Source organism: Heliangelus exortis, chromosome 1, assembly GCF_036169615.1.
Source record: "Heliangelus exortis chromosome 1, bHelExo1.hap1, whole genome shotgun sequence".
NCBI lineage: Eukaryota > Metazoa > Chordata > Aves > Apodiformes > Trochilidae > Heliangelus > Heliangelus exortis.
Window position 1 is genome coordinate 169,125,719 of NC_092422.1, and position 19,555 is coordinate 169,145,273.

Sequence of the window (19,555 nt, forward strand, 5' to 3'; positions counted from 1 at the left end):
GGGGTTGCTGATGTCACCCCACAAGGCAATGAGCTGCTCTGAGGCCTTCATCAAGTTCAAAATCCTGGGTCCCCACCATGTCACATACATGGCTTTCATCTCAGGGGATCCCCAGTGGAGGTGCAGAGAACATGACTGCCCAGTTAGAGAGAAGCAAGCAAAGCACTGCCTTTTTGCAAGGATTTTGGTTCCTGGCAGCTCCTTTCTCAGCTGGGAAGCTGTTTTTCCCATCCATCGCTTGTCTGGACAACTAATTCCATCCCGCACACTCAGTTAGATAGCAGAAAATTACAGTGTGGGGGAGATTAGGGAAAGGGCAGAGGGAAGAGAAAGGACCACACAGGGAAGGTGAAAATTTCCTCAGTCTGGGCTAGAGCAACATGCCCTCTGTGCCCCATGGCAGTGGAGCAGCAACATCCAGGCAGTTCCACCCTCCCCACAGCAGCTCAGCACTGCCCAAAGCCTGAGTCTCTTCACTTGCTGTACCTTTTTTCCTGGGAGCACCCATTGCCCTCCATTTCCCTTTCTCCTGGAGCTGCTGACTTTCTGAGGGGGAAAGCCCATATTCATCACTACTGAAGTCCTCACAAAACAGTGATGGGACTCAGTGCCCAGCTGAGTCCCCCAGGGGACCTGAGTTTTGACCTGAGGCTTCCAAGAGCAGTTAAAGAAAAAAAAAAAACAACAACCCAAAACACACTTGCCCTTGTGACAGGTTTGAGGGACATTTACCAACCAGGTGTCAGAAAATATAATCTATTTCCAGTTACTGCATGACAGTATTGAATGGGGCAGCGTGGCATTTGGTAGCTAGGTCTGTTGCTCACAGCCCCTTGCCCACCTTCCCAGGGGGACCAGGGGACATGATTGGCACTGAGTAAATCTCAATGGGCTGTGCAAAGCAGGTAGCCTTAGGGAGCTACCTCCACATTTTGCTGTTACTTTCCTGTATTTATGTGGAAGAAGACTCCAAAGACTCTTTAGACTGTTGGGAGTTTTAGATCTGAGGACTGGATTTAAACAAGTCAGTCAAGTTGTTCAGGTCTTTGGTATATGTGCTAAGCTCAGCCAGTTGTACTTCACCCAAAGAAAGAATAAGGAGAGGAAATTTTACATGGCTGGATAGAATTAAACAGAAAATACAAAGCTGAAATTAATTCAGTGGTTTAAGAAATCCTTCCAGACAAAAATTCACTCAGTCTGTTGGCTGATCGAAGACACTGTGAACCAGTCGAAGTAGTACAGAAAATTAGATTTTTCATACATGTTTTAATACTTTCCATAACAATGTGTAGCTGCTAAATCTCATGAATCATACATGAGAACAGAAAAGATCCCAGAGCAAAACTGAAAGACACTGAGCTTCCAAGATAAGGAGATTTTGAGCTGGTGAAAGTTGTTCCCTGAGGTCAGTGTCTTTGTGGATGTGCAGAGCTGTCTCTGACGCATGTGTTGGGGGGGGTAGAAGCTTCAGTGAGGAGAAAGGTTATTCTGCTTATTTCTCCTCCAGATGAAAGTGCAGAGCTCTCTTTTTTTGGTTCACAGAGTGAGCCTGCTTGCTGCTGCTGCCTGTGAGGAAGAGTTCTCAGAATGAGGGATGCAGACTTTTCCCAAGAAAGCTATGCCTGTCCCTGCCTGTACAAACAAATGCCAAAGCAACCCCATCCTCTATCACTAGCAATAGAAACTCGATGCTTCAGCCCTGCCTTGCTCCATGTTGTGCAGTTGTAGCCTCTCCTTTCCTAAAGAACTGTAACCAGGGAGGCACAGGAGAATTACACAGCAAATCTCAGCTCTGGCTGTGAGGGCAAAAGCTTCCCCTAGCCCTGCAAGTCAGACTCTGAGATTTCAGGTGGGATCATAACTCTTTTGGCTCTTGGCTAGATTTAATCAAGCTGGAAAGAAAACCTGCTCTGTTCAGTGCCATGTTAAATAGATCAGGATTTGATAGATGAACTCCTCTAACACACACAACCGGAGAGAAGGTAGCATCTCCTACTCCTCTGTGTTGTTGAGGAGTGGAGTGCTGCAAAAATGATAATGTATGAACTCTGATTTTTAGTTATCTAGCAAGTGCATGGAGTGCACAGACTGGGACATTGCTGTAACAAGGGCAGCAGATATAATAAAATAGCACAACACTGAGAAAATAAATACTTAAAGAGGGAAAAAAATCTTCCATACCTCTGCTGTAGGCATCTTCCAGAAGCAATCTTCCCAGCCCAAGCCTGTGGTATTATCAGTCATCATAGTCAGCACCTGCCACAAGTTCCTCCAGGCAGGATCAGGTTTTGTGCTGGCTTTCTGGGGGGGGGGGGGGGTGGGTGGTGGTTTAATGGTAAAAGTATGAAAAGAACATAAAAATGTGCTGTTTAACACTTTTCCTCTTTAGCCAGATCACTGCAGAGGTTGGTCTTTTTAGCTGTTGTTCTACCATATGAGCACTGACTAAGTGAATGGTGGATATAACCTTAACCTTGAAATTAATTTACCTGTAGGTGGAACACTGACCACAAAATGTGGTGGGAAGGCTCCCAAGATAACTCTTAGACTACTCTGTCCTGAAGTGAAGGTTTTTTCCCTCTTATTGTCTGGTTTTTACATCATACATTATTGTTTAAAAAAAAAGAGTATACAGCCATTGCTCTCCAGGCTGTGGTTTACAGGCACATAAGCACGAAATGCTTTGTGAGCTTAATCATTATTATACCTAATGATAACCATTTAGGAATAGTTTATTAACATCTGGCAGTCATCAGCTTGTAATGAGAGGTAATTTTAATACATCCATTCCAGAAAATTATTTTTTGATGCTTAATGGACAGAAACATTAGCATCCATAATGGAAAGATTTTTTTTCCAAACAATTTTGTTATACATACATTGCTTGTTTTCGTAATTTTTTAATGTGAATTACTTTTAATTTCTTGCTGAGCACTCGCTATATAAAGGAAATCAATGGAGGCTTCTTGTTATGAGCCAGAGGAAGTAAAAAACCCAAACAGATGGATACTTTAATGGATATCCTCACAAATCCACATAATGTTTTTTCATGTGCCCTAAATCAAGTGTGCATTTGAATAGCTTGCAGTTATACCACAGGGAAGCTGGGTGATTACATATGTACTATTGCTACATTTAACCCTTTTGCACAGTTCTTTTAGCAGATTGGACACAAAAATAACTTACGGGTCTCGTTGGGATGTCTCACGGGAGATCAGGATCCAGAACTAGAGAGAGGAGACTGCACACTGGGGAAGAGGGTCAGAGTGCCAGCCACAGACAATCCAGTTGCTGGTGAAGAAAGCATCCTGCATCACCCCTTAATCATAATGACTGCTTCCATGAGCACACATGAACACATGGCTAACTGCAGCATTGTTTAACACAGGCTGGCTGAAGATAATGGCATGGCCACCCAGCACTGGCCACATCTTTTTGGATGAGAGCTCAGGCCCAAACCTCACTGCTGTTTGAGAAAGAGGTATCCTCTGATAGCTGTTGGTACAAACAGTGACTGATCTTATTCCTTCATTTCTCCTAATGCTTGCAAACTGCATCTTAAAAATAATTTGGGTTTGTTAATTCAAAGTCTGCTTTATTCCATCATTGTTACTCACCAGTGAATCCATGAAGCTTGGACACACTCTGTCATTGCATCCACTTCGAGATGTACTCTCACTCTGCTCTCCACTGACATTTTGCACCTCTGCAATCTTCACTTTGTATCACACTTTACTAGTTCTGATGCAGAAGGGAATAAAAGATCTCAGATACAATTATTGCTTTCTCATGACGTTCCTAGCTTCACCTCAGTAAATATGCAGTGGACATGATGGTTGCAGACATGATGTACTTGAGCTCTTTCTTTGTCTGTGATCACAAAAGCAACTGCACATTTCTTGAGACAATACAACAATCCTTTGCCCCACGTCCTGGAGCAGGATGCCTTGCTCCTCCTTGCTTAAAAACCTCAGGAGAAAGCCCCTTTACCAGTCACACAGACGTTTTCATGGATCCTCTCAATCCACCATGCTGTGTGACACACAATAATGGTCTTACCCGATGTACATTTTACTTGGTTTTAGAGCCACACAGATTTTCAAGGCTCTCTGTGGCAAATCTGTCAAACTGAGCTGCTCTGTCATGCTAGTCACTTGGATACCTTGAATAGTTTCTGACACTTCTATAGGAGGTATCAGTGGCAACGACAGAGTATGGGCAGGCTGATGACCCACAGGACATGTGGGGAGCAGAGCAGCTGAGGCACTGGGGGCTGCCCCAGGCATTGGGCACCTCCCTGGGGAAGGGCTTGGGAGAGGGACAGGATGGGACATAGATCTGCTGGTGGGCTCGACTCATCAGAGACTATGGCTGGGCAAGGAAGGGCTCTGGGGAGCTGGAGACCAGCACTGCTGCAGCATCAGTGGGGCAGGGGCTGCTCTGGTCCTTGTATCTCTCCATTGTTTATGGACAATTGGCTCAGGGGTTGAAGAACTACAAGAGGTTATAACTTGTTTTTTCATATTTCTCCCAAGAAATTGTCAGAGAACACTGGGCTGATGAAAAATTAATAGCTGTTAGACCATGAATATGAAAATCAGAAACCACTCTGCCACCTTCCAGTCATAAACAGGAGAAGGGAAATGCTTCAGCTACTGATCATGTATTTGCGATTTTAGGAAAGGATGTCCTAGATGCAAGGTTTTACACTGTAGTTTTCCAAGTCTGTTTTCTCATGGGATTTTTTTGCTTTTTCAAAGGTCATAAATGAAGTTGACTTCCTCTGAATTTTGATTTTGTAAATTAATTCTTGATAGACATCACAGCTTCTGGCATAACATCAATATTATTGTACTTTACATGCAATTATTCTCACAGTAGGTTCTAGTTCATTAATTCCTGAGAAGCTAGTGCTGTGAACAACACTGATTTTAATGATATCATTGGAAATAATATTTTAATTTCTCTATTTGTTATTTCTCCAGTGGCATATTTCACAGTATTAACTCCTCCACTTCGATTGCCCTGATTTTCATCTGTGCTAGGGTTGTACAAATTCAGTTTCTCTTAAATAGATATCCCATGGAATTTTACTCATGGTATAACAAGGTTCAAGAGAGACAGAGAGGAAGAAAGAGAGAAAAGAAAGACAGGAAAAAAAGAGGAAGAAAGAAAGAGAAAAAGAGAGGAGAGAAAGAGAGAGAGAAAGAGAAAGAGAGAAAAAGAGGGAAAAAGAGAGAAAGAGAGAAAGAGAGAGAAAGAGAGCAAGAGAGCAAGAAAGAAAGAGAGAAAAAAAGAGAGCAAGAAAGAGAGAAAGAGAGAGAGAAAGAAAGAGAGAACGAAAGAACGAAAGAACGAAAGAATGAAAGAAAGAAAGAAAAAGAAAGACAAGAAAGGAAAGGAAAGGAAAGGAAAGGAAAGGAAAGGAAAGGAAAGGAAAGGAAAGGAAAGGAAAGGAAAGGAAAGGAAAGGAAAGGAAAGGAAAGGAAAGGAAAGGAAAGGAAAGGAAAGGAAAGGAAAGGAAAGGAAAGGAAAGGAAAGGAAAGAAAAGAAAAGAAAAGAAAAGAAAAGAAAAGAAAAGAAAAGAAAAGAAAAGAAAAGAAAAGAAAAGAAAAGAAAAGAAAAGAAAAGAAAAGAAAAGAAAAGAAAAGAAAAGAAAAGGAAAAGAAAAGAAAAGAAAAGAAAAGAAAAGAAAAGAAAAGAAAAGAAAAGAAAAGAAAAGAAAAGAAAAGAAAAGAAAAGAAAAGAAAAGAAAAGAAAAGAAAAGAAAAGAAAAGAAAAGAAAAGAAAAGAAAAGAAAAGAAAAGAAAAGAAAAGAAAAGAAAAGAAAAGAAAAGAAAAGAAAAGAAAAGAAAAGAAAAGAAAAGAAAAGAAAGGAAAAGAAAAGAAAGAAAAGAAGAGAAAAGAAAAGAAAAGAAAAGAAAAGAAAAGAAAAGAAAAGAAAAGAAAAGAAAAGAAAAGAAAAGAGAAAAGGGAAGACAAATAGAAGTTAAGTATTTTTGACCTTGAAAGTACCCGTTTTAGTTTATGTGTTTTGGGGGGCTGAGCTCAGCAAGAGCACTGGCTAGAAGCCACCAGGTTATCACATCCCAGCAAGGATATTATGGAAGAAACAAGGTAGGAAAATAAACCATGTTAACTAAGCTCACGCCATCTGTGACCCTATGTTCCTGACAGGGTGAAGGCTTCTAGCTTTCTCAGTATGGATGAAAACAAACACCAAGTCAGTAATTATGGTGTTTCTACAATTAAAACTGTATTCCTACATTCTGGAATCACTGAGCTGCTAAGAAGCAGGTTACTGTGCTGTATCCCAATGCATTGTTTCTAAGAGTGAAAATTCATGCTGTTTTTCTAGGTCATTTGTATTAGCATGTTTGACTCAGTCTTGAGAGTTTGAATTATTGATTCCTTCCTGGTCTAAACAGAATTATTTTACACTCTTATTTCCTCTGTTGCTGTCTAAACCATCACACTCACAACATCACAGAAAAGTCAGTGCTGTAGGTTAATGACAGAAAACTCTGCTAAGCAGAACCCAGAGGAGTCATTCTACATGCTCCTTCTTGGCTCTGGGAACGCAAAATTGAAGCTATCTATTAAAGATGCTACAAAAACTGCAGAGCTCATCTCTGTTTCTGGTTTGTGCGGCTGGTTTGGTTTTTTTTTTTTCTTAAGGTGTTAGTTTTTCTTGGATTCTATTAAAATCCCAGTGCATGCTCTAACCTGCTTTTGTAAAAGGCCACATATACATCCACCTCCTGTAGATCTTTTTGTATTGTTCCATCCCCTGCTTTTTACAGAAGACCAAATCAGGGCCTGAAGAAGGCCTGAAGAAGGGATTCAGTGCCAGAGAAGACATTGGCTTGGCCCTGGTGCCTGTTTTGGAGGTCTGCAGCAGTACTGAGGTGCTCTGACAGGGCAGGCACACAGGGGCTTTGTGGAGACCTACCTGATTTTGGCAGCTCTTTGAGTTACAGGTGAAGCCATAGGAAACATGCTATGCATTACAGTTAAATTAAGATTGGTAATTAACTGTTTCAGAGTGTTGTCTTAGAGGAGCTCTAACTGATGCATGTGCCTCAGCATATATATCTAAAAAAACTACTGGGCTTTAATTCCTTGAGACAGGCAAATATTTGCTTCTCTTCTCCCATTTGGGTGGGAAGAGAACCCAGTGTCTTGCACTGACTGGATTGCTTCAGAGGTCAGTGCACCCTCCCCATGGTTTGGTGCACTGGGGACCACTGCCCTGCTCACCTGTGTGTCCTCCACAGCCTTGGGGTCCTGACAAGCAGGGGTTTCCTGAAAGCTTGGACACCAGTCTGCAGCTGGGTAATGACCCCTTGGTGCTCTCCATCCCTTCTGACTGTGGCATGTGCTGACCTGGAGCCGTGTGCCCACGGGATCACCATCAAGGATGTCACTTTGCCTGGAGCTGAGCAGACAGCAGAGAACAGGAGGGCTGGTGCTGGACTATCTCAATGCCATAGAAACACTTCTCTGGGCACTGCTTTTGGCACGTGTCACTTAACAGAAAGATGGAGGTGACACCATGACAGCCATCTAGAGAATGATCCCCAGTCAGTATCTCTGTATTCTCTGTTCAGCTGTAGCTTTTTACCAGCATCTGACCTGTCAGGTTGTCACAGCACAGCTGGGATGGGACTTACCTTCTCCAGCATCAGATAGCTGCCATTTAGAGCTATGCCTCCTTCACACCCAGTGGGCAGGTGCATTTAGGAGAGTGATTTCTCTCTCCTATTTACTCATCTCTGATAGGCTAAATTAAGCCTGCTATAAATGTGGCTGTTCTATGAGGCTGCAGAGAAGAGTTTCCTCTGGAAACTGTTACCAGCAGTGGATGTGGAGTAGGATGGGGAACAGGGAGAAATCAAGCAGGTCTTTAGTTTTCTCCTTTCTGCTTCATCCAATAGCAATGCCCAGACCCAGGTATCCTCCAGGACACTTGCATGGATGCAGTTGGAGTTGTGCACCTGCACAGCCCCAGCTCTCGGGATGCACCTCCTGATGGGAACCAGCCTTCAGCACTGTGACTTTGCTGCCAGGCTCCTCCTGGCTGGTGAAGAGCCCGTGTGACAGACATGTTTTCCCAGGGCCATTATTTCACTTTCCCACTTAACACCAGCTAATTCCATGCCAGCAAAGCTGCATTTATCCCAGACACTTTGCTGACCCAGCATTTTGGGCAGTGTCTGATTCTCCTTTCACTGAGATGACATATGGCTCTGGCACATCTCCCTGCTGCTGACCAAGCCTAATAAAATTCAGAAGGGCTGTATGGCTGCACTGCAATCTGCTGTGAGTAGAAGGCAGCAAGTAGGTTCACATCCTCAGAAACAGCCCCTTCTCTGAGTCAGAAGGCACTGTGCCTTTTCTGCTTTATGCTTTGGGGGAGAAAGGAACAATTTCCTGCCTTTTTGTGAAGCAAATAGGTAGTGGTTGTGAAAACACACAAAAGAGTCAGATTTTAAAGAGACTATTAGCCAATTTAAACATAGAGCAGTAAAAGCCACTCACTGGGGGTTGCCTGTTCAAGTTACCAGCTAAATCATGAGTTTTTAAAGTGTTTTTTGGGAACTAAAATCTGCCTAATTAGCAAGTTTATCCATATAATTCATAACAACAGACCAGAGTCAAGATCAGTTAGGGTGAAGAAAATACTTTTCATGACATCCTTTAGAGCAGACTTGGTTAATTGGCATCCAGGTAAAAAAAAAAACACCAAACATGTTAGCCTGTCAAGTAAAGAATAGCCAGTGCTACTCCTGTTTGAGATGTGTACATTATTTTTTATTTACCAATGATATGTTTTTTTGTGCTTTCTCTCTTTTTAATTTTTTTTTTTTTTTTACTGAGAATGTTAAAGTGACAAAGGAAAAGGAACTAATGGTAGAAAGGTTACAGAAATATCATCTCTGAAAGAAATGAAGATAGAGAATTTTCCTCTGCAGACCTTCTGCTCTGTGTGGAAGACAGGTGGCTCCCACATTGTGCCGATGTCCTAACACTGAAAAGATTCCACTGGAGAACATGTGCAAGGAGGGAGCACACACAAGTGCTAGAAGCTGCAGAAATCAATACTGCTGCCATCTTAGGAATATCCTTAGTCCATCCTGTACTGCTGTAACCTAAAAGACAGATGTTTATGTGACCTATTTAAATAAACAAAACCTCCAAACAATAAAATTTAGAACTATTTCAAGATCTATACTGGATGTATTTGGGTGTTATATGATGTCTTTTATTATAATTCCAATAGGAAGTGTAGCCTAATGCTGTTCTGAGGCAGATCAAGACTTGAAGATCTGGTCTTCAGCCACATATCTAATACTTAAAGCCATATTTTTTTCTCATCTTCTATAGCTAGAGGCTCTGAAGTCTGGAAACAAAGAAGTCTCACAAACAAAACCAAGTTGCTCTTCAGAAGGAGGCATTAATGAACCTTTCCTCCTATGGCTTTATGTTCTAGGCCTCATGTTCTTCCCTGCCTTGCTCTGCCACTGCAATGATCTCATATTCCATCCCCTGCAAGACCATGTGCCCAGGTTTCTCCCCAATCCATCCTCTTCCCATGCTGTCCAGCCCCTGGGTAAGGCAGGAGCAAGGTGAGCTCTATGTTTGCCAGGCAAACAGAACAGGTAAAACCAGTGACCATGCTCCAGCTGCCTGCGATGCAAATCCTGATTTAAGTGTCTACCTTCTACTCAGACTATGATTACCTTCAGTAAGATACTTGCTGAATTTGCCTCCCAACACCAAGTTCAAAGTCATTAGCTGGGAAGTGTCAGACACAGACTCAAACCCTTATTTCTCTTAGAGACCAAAAGAAAAAATATAAACCATACTTAATCAAAGTAGTGATAATCTCTTCCTCCCCAGGTGTGAGCCCTGACTAGGGAGTGTTTTAGGTGCAGGGCATGAGGAACACATTCTGTCACTGACTCTTCTTTTTTTGGTACCTGAAGATAAACCAAGTTCTCCATTAAGCCTGTCAGCTTCACCAATCTCTTACAAGCCAGGTTTTGTGCATTTTAGGGCCTGAATGTGACCCCCTCAAAGACAGGAATATCTCAGGCAATTCTTGATGTCAGCTCTTGAAATACAAGATCACACAAAGTATATCATCAGCATGAAGTTTTGCCATTTTGGCTGCCTTTATTTGTAATATATCTATGGAGGAGAAAGTATTACCTGCAAAGAAATCGGTTAACTTGTGCTTCCAGAAATGCTGAAGAGGTCTTAGGAGACCCTCTGCCACTGATGCCAGGAAAATCTTGCTATTTCTATCACCTATAATCAAAGCAGAACAGCCATCCTTATCTCACAAAAGCTTTTTAACTCCAGCAAAACTCATGAGAAGGCAGGGCAGGGACACACAGGACCTCATTTCATTCCCACCTTTACTGTCACAGATGTTCACATCACTGTTACGAAATCAGAAAGTTCCAATTCAAAAGACAGTTATTGTATTTTGAGTAACATTAATACATTTATTTAATTGTAATTTACCTTTCATTCATAAAAAGGACAAAGCACGGTCCTGCTCTACTTGTTTGGAAAAAAAAAAAAAAGATAAAAAGTAACTAAAAAAACATTTCAATATCCATCAGTATCAAATAATAGTAATATCAAGTTTCCTGAAATATAAAGAAACAACAAATATGTCTATCTATATAAACTTTAATTAAGAACCTTGTGTTCTGAAGCAGATGATACATTAGTTAGTTTTCCTTGACAGCAATCTGAAACTGAAGGTCCCAGTTAAATTTACACAATTATGTGAAACAGAAAAATCTCCAGACTATCTGATCAGTGTGTGAGACCTATCTCACCTGTGCTGTTGATTTAAAAAAAGAAGTGGCTTTCCTTCCAAATCAGTTCCATGCAAAAATGAAATAATTTTGCTTTACACACCATGTATTAGAAAAGTAAAAGGCAATCATGCATTTGGCAAAAGGTTTTAGTTGTGGTTGTATATTATATAAAAATGAGTCATACTGCAAAAAAACCAAACAAAATGAAACACAGTAAAACAGTTGTTTTGTACAGAAGGCTTACAGCATATTAGTTTCTTATGTATGAAGACAGCTCATTTATCTTTCAAATAATTATACAATTTATGAAACTCAGTAGTGTTTGACACTTTGACATTCCTCTATAGGGAAGTTATCACTTTCACCTACGTAAAAAATTTTCATTTTATAACAAATAGTTAAAATTAAACTAAACCAGTATTATTGATACTTCTTAATGAAGACTCTACACTTTTACATGTAAATATATAGTACAAAATTACACAAATAAAAGAGGGGGTGTAAATTATTAATAGTCCTATTCTTGCTTCATGTAAATATTATTACGGACCTCTACAGCATCAGTTCTAAAAAGATAAAATCTATTTCTAAGTAGCTAGCAAGGTTGTGCTAATAAAATATGATTCAAAGCTTATAATTCTTGAAGCATCAGACATTGCACTATTACTTGAGCCAGCTGATTCAATATCACTGTGTTTCTTCAACATTCACACTCAAACTAATTCCCAGCATACCATGGAAAGTGAAAGGAATGTGCATTTCTTTAACAACTTGAAGAAACCCAAACAAACCAACAAAAAACCCAACCCTGAAACACTCTAGACACAGTCAGAACAAAAACATTCTCTGTCTCTAATTGAGTTCACATTTTGCAAAGGCCATAGTAAACATTTAGCTTCGACTAACAGTTGGGATCTGATTTTCATGTACTAACACACAGTTGGATCATTCAGTACTCTATTAAATAGGGAGACGATCTCAGAACTTTAAAACTCTTATTTACAACACTATGAACACTAGAATAATATCAAGTTCTTCAAAAAGCATATAATTCTCCCAAATGTACACCTTCACACGAAAGTAACATCTGGCATTTGCAGCATAAAAATGTAAATATAATAATTTTTTTTTACTGTGCTAGTTTGTTTTCACCATTTATTTTATATCTTTTTTATTATTTTATATTTTATATCTTTTCACTTCAAAAAATAACATACATTTCCTACCATTTCATGGTCCACCCGGCTGATCTTAACATGGACTCCACCTCCAAACTCCTAAGTGTTATATTGCTACTTTAACAGTAATAATAGTAATAATAATAATTAACCAAAACCAATATATTTCACTGCTTCCCTGAAAGCCAAGATTTGACTCCTAAAATCAGCAATGACCACAATGGAATTTTTCAACATAATGGTTTAAAGAAAACAATACGGTATATCTTGCATCAGTGAAGCACAGGTAAATTCCTTTAAGCTGAGCATGCTATGCATGTCAGGTGTTCTGAACATACTTAAAATAAAAAGTTCCTTGTCACTGACTTCTATTTCAAGTCCTTCAAATTCCATCCAGTAGCCTCAAGAAATATAGCTCTAAAAAAATGCAATGTTTTTGCTTTGACTGTCTCTCTAAAAACCAGTAATCCAAAGAAATGATGATGGGGCCATTCAAAAATATGCAGTACACAAAACATATAGGATAGTACAGACAGACGTAGTACTCTTACATTTATCACATACAATCAACATTTCAATCTCTATTATATTTCACAATTTGTTATTCAAGTTAAAGCACCTACGTATGGTGATTTCACTTTCACTGTACAGCCTATGTTATTGGGTTTTAACACTGTAACTTGCCCCATTGGACCGAATCATGCAACTGTCACAGATCAGCATAAGTGTTTTATAAGGCATATTGGAACAAGTTAAAAACATTTCTTAGCCTTTCAAAAGTTGATTTACTTCATGAAGGAGTTCCTGGATGCCTCGGTCCTCTTAAAGTTCATAGGAAATCGGTAGGGTAATTTATTTTAAAGTGTAATTTATTTGGCTTAGGATGGTGCCACAGGAATCAAAAAGAATCGTGGTCCTCATCTTCACAGGGAGTCCTTTCTGTTGGGCAGAGGACAAGGTAAATCCAGCTACATTCAGAATCCCGAGCAGGCCAGGACACCCAGGGCAGGCACCACCAGGACCAGGTGCAGAGTTGGTACCGCAGCAGTGGCACCTGCACATCAAACAGACAACAACACCGTGTTGGTCTTCCTTAGCAGTACTGACAGTGGGAAAAACAACCCTGGGCATGAGTAGAAACATGCAGTGGTAAGAAAACCAGCTGGTGGATCTCAGCACAGCCCCTACCTGCATGGGTAATGTGGAAAGGACAAAGAGACTGTTACAGTACCCCAGGGAACTCTTTTGTTCTGCCAGAGCTGTTTATGCAGCGTGTTTAGACAAGCAGTGAGGCCATTCAGAACACATCAGTGTATTTTGATTTGGCCAGTCCAACCAGTCAGAAGGTTATACCAGGAGGTAAAAGGTCAAAATAAATATTTAAACGTGTGAAAACAAAATTAATGGAGTCTTTGAAATGTGACGAAGCAAAGAGACACCTTTGGAAATGTTAATGTTCATATGATCAGCAATAACCTGAGAGATGTCAAAGAGCCTGGTCCATTTGTTTACCTGCCAGATTACAAAATCCAGATGGCTGACTTCTAGCAGTGTGGCATTTACACATCTATGTCTGCTAAAGTCACCAGGGCCCTTCTTAAACAAATATTTTTAGACCGAAAAATATTAATTGACAGCTTACAAACTTAACCTGACTTGCTCTGGCAAACAGGCATAAGAATTGTTATTGGGTAAAATGGCTTGTGTTGCCATGGTCCAGCTCCCTGTTAAGAATGTCAATAAGAGAAAATAACCCAGCCAAGCTGTGCCTGTCTGTCAGTCTTGGAGATGGGCCAAAGGAGCTGGAGAACAGGGTCTTCTTTCCTCCCAGAGAGGAGCTTCATCCTAGGTCAGGATGGCAGCACATGGGCAGTGCAGGACTGATGAGCTCTCTGCTCATCTTGCTGTTGAACACATGCGGCTGGAACCATCCCACTGCATGGCTCTCAGCAAGTGTTCTTCTGAAATACTGAAAATGTAACACATGATTCTATTTAATATATTTATCAGTGATACAGATGAAGGAACTGAGTGCACTCTCATTACGTTTGCAGACAACAACAAGTTGGGGGAGAGTGCTGACTTTTTTTGAGGGACCTGGACAGGCTGAATCAATGGGCTGAGGCCAATTCTGTGAGATTTAGCAAGGCTAAGTGCCAGGTCCTGTACTTTGGTCACAACTACCCCATGCATCTCCTCTGATATCCCATGCACGTGGTACTTGCAATTCCAAGATGAAAGTGCAGTCCCTTAAACAAATAAGGATATTGTACACAGTGTTAATTTCTGAGCTGGGGAGAGGTACTTCTCTGCAAACAGAGATATTTAACTGAGCCTTCATCTGCAGTTCCCTGTGTTCGTAGCACTATCTTCTCTTCTCATTCAGCTTTAAACAACCCCCCTCCAAACAATATCAGTTTTCAGGCAGTTGTTTGGAAAACCAGTTGGAAGCATACCTCAAACTAGAGTGCTCAGTCTTTTTTCTTCACAGCTGGTTTATTAGAGTACTTCCCAACTAACTCGTGAGCATTGGTATGGTGGGAAGACCCAAGTTCCACCAGATATATACACAGAGTACATGTGTTGCACTGGAGAGAGCCCAGGTGTAAAGATACCTTTCATCCCAAATCTCTCTCTCTAGAGTGTCAGAGGAGTGTGTGCCCTCCTCATCCCAGGAACAGATCTGTGCTTATGTGGTGACCAAATACCACATGACAGGATGTGCCTGCAGCTGTTCATATGCATGTGGAAATGAAGCAGGCATTAAAGCAATTCTTTGATATATGTCTTAAACCATGGTAGCAATTTGTTATTAAAAATACATCATTATTTTCTTTAAATGTTACTTATCTCTAAGATATGACATTTTTGGCCCTTTTCCCAACATCAGTACCTTTTAAACTGGATTGTAAAATAAACAAAAATCTAGGGGTCTGTTTAGAAATCTTACTTTCAGATTTGTGAACCAGGAAATTCGTTTCTGGTCATCTGTGTAGCTGTCATATGTGAACTACTTCTTTTTCTCAGTGGGAAAGTGCCCTGCCAACATACACAAGCTCCAAGCTATTCCTTGGCTAATCATGAGCTGATCCTCTTGTGGCAAAACTCCTTCTCAGCTTTTGTTGTCAGGAAATAGTGTTGAATAATTAGTTTGGATTAAATGACATCAGTTTTCTTAGTTTCCTGGTACTGAACATTGTCATATCTACATGACTCTCCTTGTTTGAGAAGCAGAGTGTTTTTAAAGTATCTCAGCTGTCTCCTTTATTGGGGTTTATTTTCCACTGGGGAGCTCTACTGGATGCCCTGCATAGGACTGGATTAGAGGGAGTGCAAAGCAAACCTGACACGAGCACAGAGAGTGGAGCTGCATCCTCCGTGCTGCTGTGGCTTTCTCCAGAGCCACTCTTCTCATGCTGCATGAGTGGTTCAGGTAGATAGAAAGTTGCTATCTGTGTTACACAGTCCCTGCAACACACTTTTCAGGACACAAGCTATGACACATTTAATAGAAGTAAGAAAAAAGGAAATTTTCCTTACCAGGACTGGTATTTAGTATGATTTGTAAAGGATTTAAGTTTGTAATGTAGATTTTGTTGCTCGCTAAGATATGAGTCTACCTTTTTGTCTGTTTTGCAAAACAGATTTGTTCTTTTCTGAAAGAATGGTCAAATTCCTACTCTTTTTCTTAAAGAAATTACATTTGGTCCAGGACCCAAGGACTGTTCTTCCATCTGAGCTGTCTATTTTTATTTGTCTCTAATTTCCTTTAAGAAAGGTAAATGCAAACCCGCCCCATATTCTGTTTCTCCTTGCTTCTAACTACATTCGTCCACTTCTCTGAGAAAAAATTAGGCAACCTGAAATAAAAAGATTTAAAAAGGGTATTTTTGCTTGCTCTGTTTGTTTATTTATTTAGCATCTACCAGGCTTCATTAATATCTTTTTTCTGTGTGTTTTCATATCTATCCACGTAGAACAGAAAAGAAGGAAGGGAGGCAATGTTAATTTCTTTGGGTTATTCTTAACTGAGTAAAAGACGTGAGTGGGTTCGTAGTTCTTTCAGTTGGCTTCTGAAAAGAAATTCCACTTTTCTCAGCTGGAAATACCATCTCACCATTCATGAAAGCATAGTGCAAAAGAAAAACAGTGCTAGCTGACATGATTTAAATTCTGCTATCCCTATTCATGCTAAATGGAAAATAACTGAACTAATTAGAATATATTTATCTTGCATCACTGGCATCACTGCTAAGTCATGGGTCCAACTTTCCTTTGTCTAGGAACACCTTTGTTTGGGCACGAGGAAATTTTCCTCTCACCTGTGCCATAAAGCTTTCAAGAAAGACGCTACTGAGTAATTCATAACCCTGGGAATTGCTGTTTTGTTGCAGAGCACATGTATAGGATGGCAATAATGCTGTCTGTGCTTTGTGCTGTGTTGAGGATTGCTGTGCATCTGCAGAACAGCTTTAAACCTATTAGAAGAAAATGAGAGAACATTAAAAACATATAGTTGAAGGGCTGATGATGGCCTGGCTTTGTTTGTCCACCCCACAGTGTTATGTCTGTCTTCTCCTCCTTGAAAATCCATATGCCAGAGCCAACTAAACGTTTTGTTTTGTTCTGGCAATGGCACCTGGCATCCTGACGGTGTTGGCAGGCAGCTACAGTGGCTTCTTTGCCATTCATTCTGGCCTTGCTACAGACCTGAGCTGCCAAAATGAAAAGATGCCTTGGACCCTTTGGAAAATGAGATCATTTTCAGCTGGTGGGCTACTACTTCACTATCAATGCACATAAATTATTTCTCAGCTGCCTCTTCCCCTTCACATGTGTTACTATTCATTACGCATTCTTTTGCATGGAGAGTTAAGAGGAAGACCATGGGTAACATTTTTAAAATGTGCTCTTTTAAAGCAATATACTCAACAAAAAAGAGCAAGAACAACCTATGGGGCTCCTCCTGTGACCCAGGCAATAATTGCAGTTGTACTTTGCATACATATTGTGAGTTTCAGGCTCTCCTGTATGACCTACAGGCTTGTTGTACATCTCAGCATCTGCCTTGTCACTCGAGTTGTCAGTGATCACTCCAGACAAACTGGCTCACTAGCAGCACCAGGAGCACTGCCAGGCCAAGTAAGGCTGAATCATGTGCTCAGCTAGGACAAGGTGTTCAGTGCTGGAAAGTGCCTGCTGAAGCAGCAGGAGGAGCTTGGAAGGAGTTTTGGTAGCTCACCCCTCCAGAACAGCTCATCTGTTTGCACTGCTTGTCTGGTGTGGTGAAACACTTGGCTGTCGACGGTTTTGCATAAATGTATTCTGCATTGCCTCAGAAATTAGGGCTGATAGTTATTCAGAGGAACTCGATCATCCTCTGAGACAGTCACTGAAGGTGTTTCATCAAAATAGTTTTTTCAGGAAAAAAACTGGAGGCCAAAAAGATAAGGTCTCATTTTAAACCTGAAAAGTAGAAAAAGAGCAGATCTTCCCTCACCAGCTGGCATGTCTGGGGATTCCTGAGCAAGGAAACCATTTCTCCTTGCTGAAGAAATCAGGGATTTGTGAATGTTTTTTACAAATAAATTAATTTCAAGTAAACACCAGATATGTCACTCTTCACTTGCAAATAGTCCACATGGTACCACAGGTGAACAGTAGAAACTCTTCAGGTGTAAAGTGGTGGTTAATTAACAGGAAAAATACTATGCTTTTGGAATTTCTGTGTTCTTGGGAACAACGTGGCATGCATAAGTACTGAGGTACATTAAAAGCCTGTCTGAAAAATCTTCACCTTTCAGCCTGGCAGCCTGGCTCACACATCAGAGGATGAAGGATGCCCTCAGGTTCTACAAGAACAGAAGGGCCCAGTCTCAATGGCTCCATGGCAGGGAGAGGCCACCGTCCCTCTGCAGTGTGTGACAAAACTTGTACAGCATGTACAGTGCAATGCAGGGCTCCTGAAACTGGCTTCATGTACAGGAAAGTCCCATCACCACTCAGCCCTTGAGAAAGAGGGAGGTGAAGCAGAAGGCAGGCAGTGCTGCCAAAACACAGCCTCCCTCCCTTTGCTCCCTGAGCACAGCTTGCAAGCAGAACTGGGGATCACCAGGGCTTGGGAGCAATGTGACAAATATGCAGCAGAATCAACCAGTGGGCTGAGAAGAAGAAAAGAAAATGTTAGTTCAACAGGACAGCTCAGCTTCAATTTGGCCTTTCTATTCAGTGAAGCAGAAAATAAAACTTAAATTGAGCGTGAAAGTTACTGCAGAAAAGAAGAAAGCAAGCAGCTGGCCCAGTGTGTGCTTCTCCAGAGTAAAATAATATCATTTCTACTGATAAGGATATCATTTGAAGAATTGGGTGCTGTTAAATCAGAAAGGTCAATACAATTTTCCAACATAGCTGGGTAACAGGATCTTTGGTAAAGAAGACAAATAGGAATAGGCAGGATAAAGCATCTTATGCTGCATAAACCAGAGAAGAGGTACCCTGCTTAATACAGAGGGATTACTGGGGATGCTCCAATTTGCCAAGCTTCAACCAAGATAAAATAAAAGAAGAAATAGATGAAGGTAGAAATTAGCAAGAAGATATACACACGCTTACACAAAACAAACAAACAAGCTGGGGGGAAAGTAGAAATTGTTCCTAATTTGATACATTTCTTAGCAACTTCATTTGGCTTTCTAACAGTTTGTATTGTTAGGAATTTTTAGGTACATGCAGTAATGGTTGTGATTAGCACCACATCCCCCTGCAGCTGGGCACATTATTTTACAGATGTACTGACAGCCATTATAACTGAATGCAAACACTTAATTTAAAGCTACATAAAGCTCCATACTATGTAATGTCAGAAAAAGAACTGGAAGAACCCATGACTAGGTTCTATTATTAGACATAATAACAATTTAGAGACTCATTAAATACTTGTTTTAGGAAGAGAAAGGCAAAATTCTCATGTGGAGGTAAATGAGGGAAATGTTTTTTTATAGATTATATCTAAGCAAGCCAGCAGTGTCTAAAAAGTTTTGAACAGCTGCTCATCAGTTCAGATGAGTGAATGATGCTGACACATTAAATTCTACATTTCACTTATTTCTGCTGAGCAGTATTAGAAAATAATGCTGAGTTACAAAGTTAAGGACAGAAAGGATCTTTTAATGTAAATCCTACACCATCTAAATATTGCCTCCCATACAATACAGTTTAAGTAGCTTTTTATTCATTCTGTGCCAAGCTCAAAAGAGTTTCCTAAAACATACTTTCTAAAGTGGCTTACAGCCTTGATTTAAAAACAGTAGGAGCTGAAAAGCCAAAAATTAAGCAGATTTTTATGTTTCTGGAGAAAAAATTTTCAAATTCATCTTCTTTTAGAGTTTCTCTCCTGATAGAAGTTCTTATTTCAGCCACTCTACAGCTAAAGCCACAAGCACCAGATATGATACTCTGAAGCACTCACATGAACTTAGATGGAACTACTACTAAGTACTACTACTATCCAACTACTAAGCTAGATGGATACTTCTA

General features: G+C 40.5%; 1 protein-coding gene across 3 annotated transcripts in view; it reads right to left on the reverse strand.

The window, feature by feature from the left end:
- Positions 1-10,488: 10,488 nt before the first annotated feature.
- CNTN1 (contactin 1) overlaps positions 10,489-19,555 on the reverse strand; it is a 244,928-nt gene continuing 235,861 nt past the window's right edge. For all 3 annotated transcript variants that reach the window (XM_071733630.1, XM_071733631.1, XM_071733632.1), the window contains one exon: positions 10,489-13,073. In XM_071733630.1, coding sequence (XP_071589731.1) covers positions 12,994-13,073 — 80 coding nt within the window. In that variant the 3' untranslated portion in view covers positions 10,489-12,993. The remainder of the gene's footprint in view (positions 13,074-19,555) is intronic.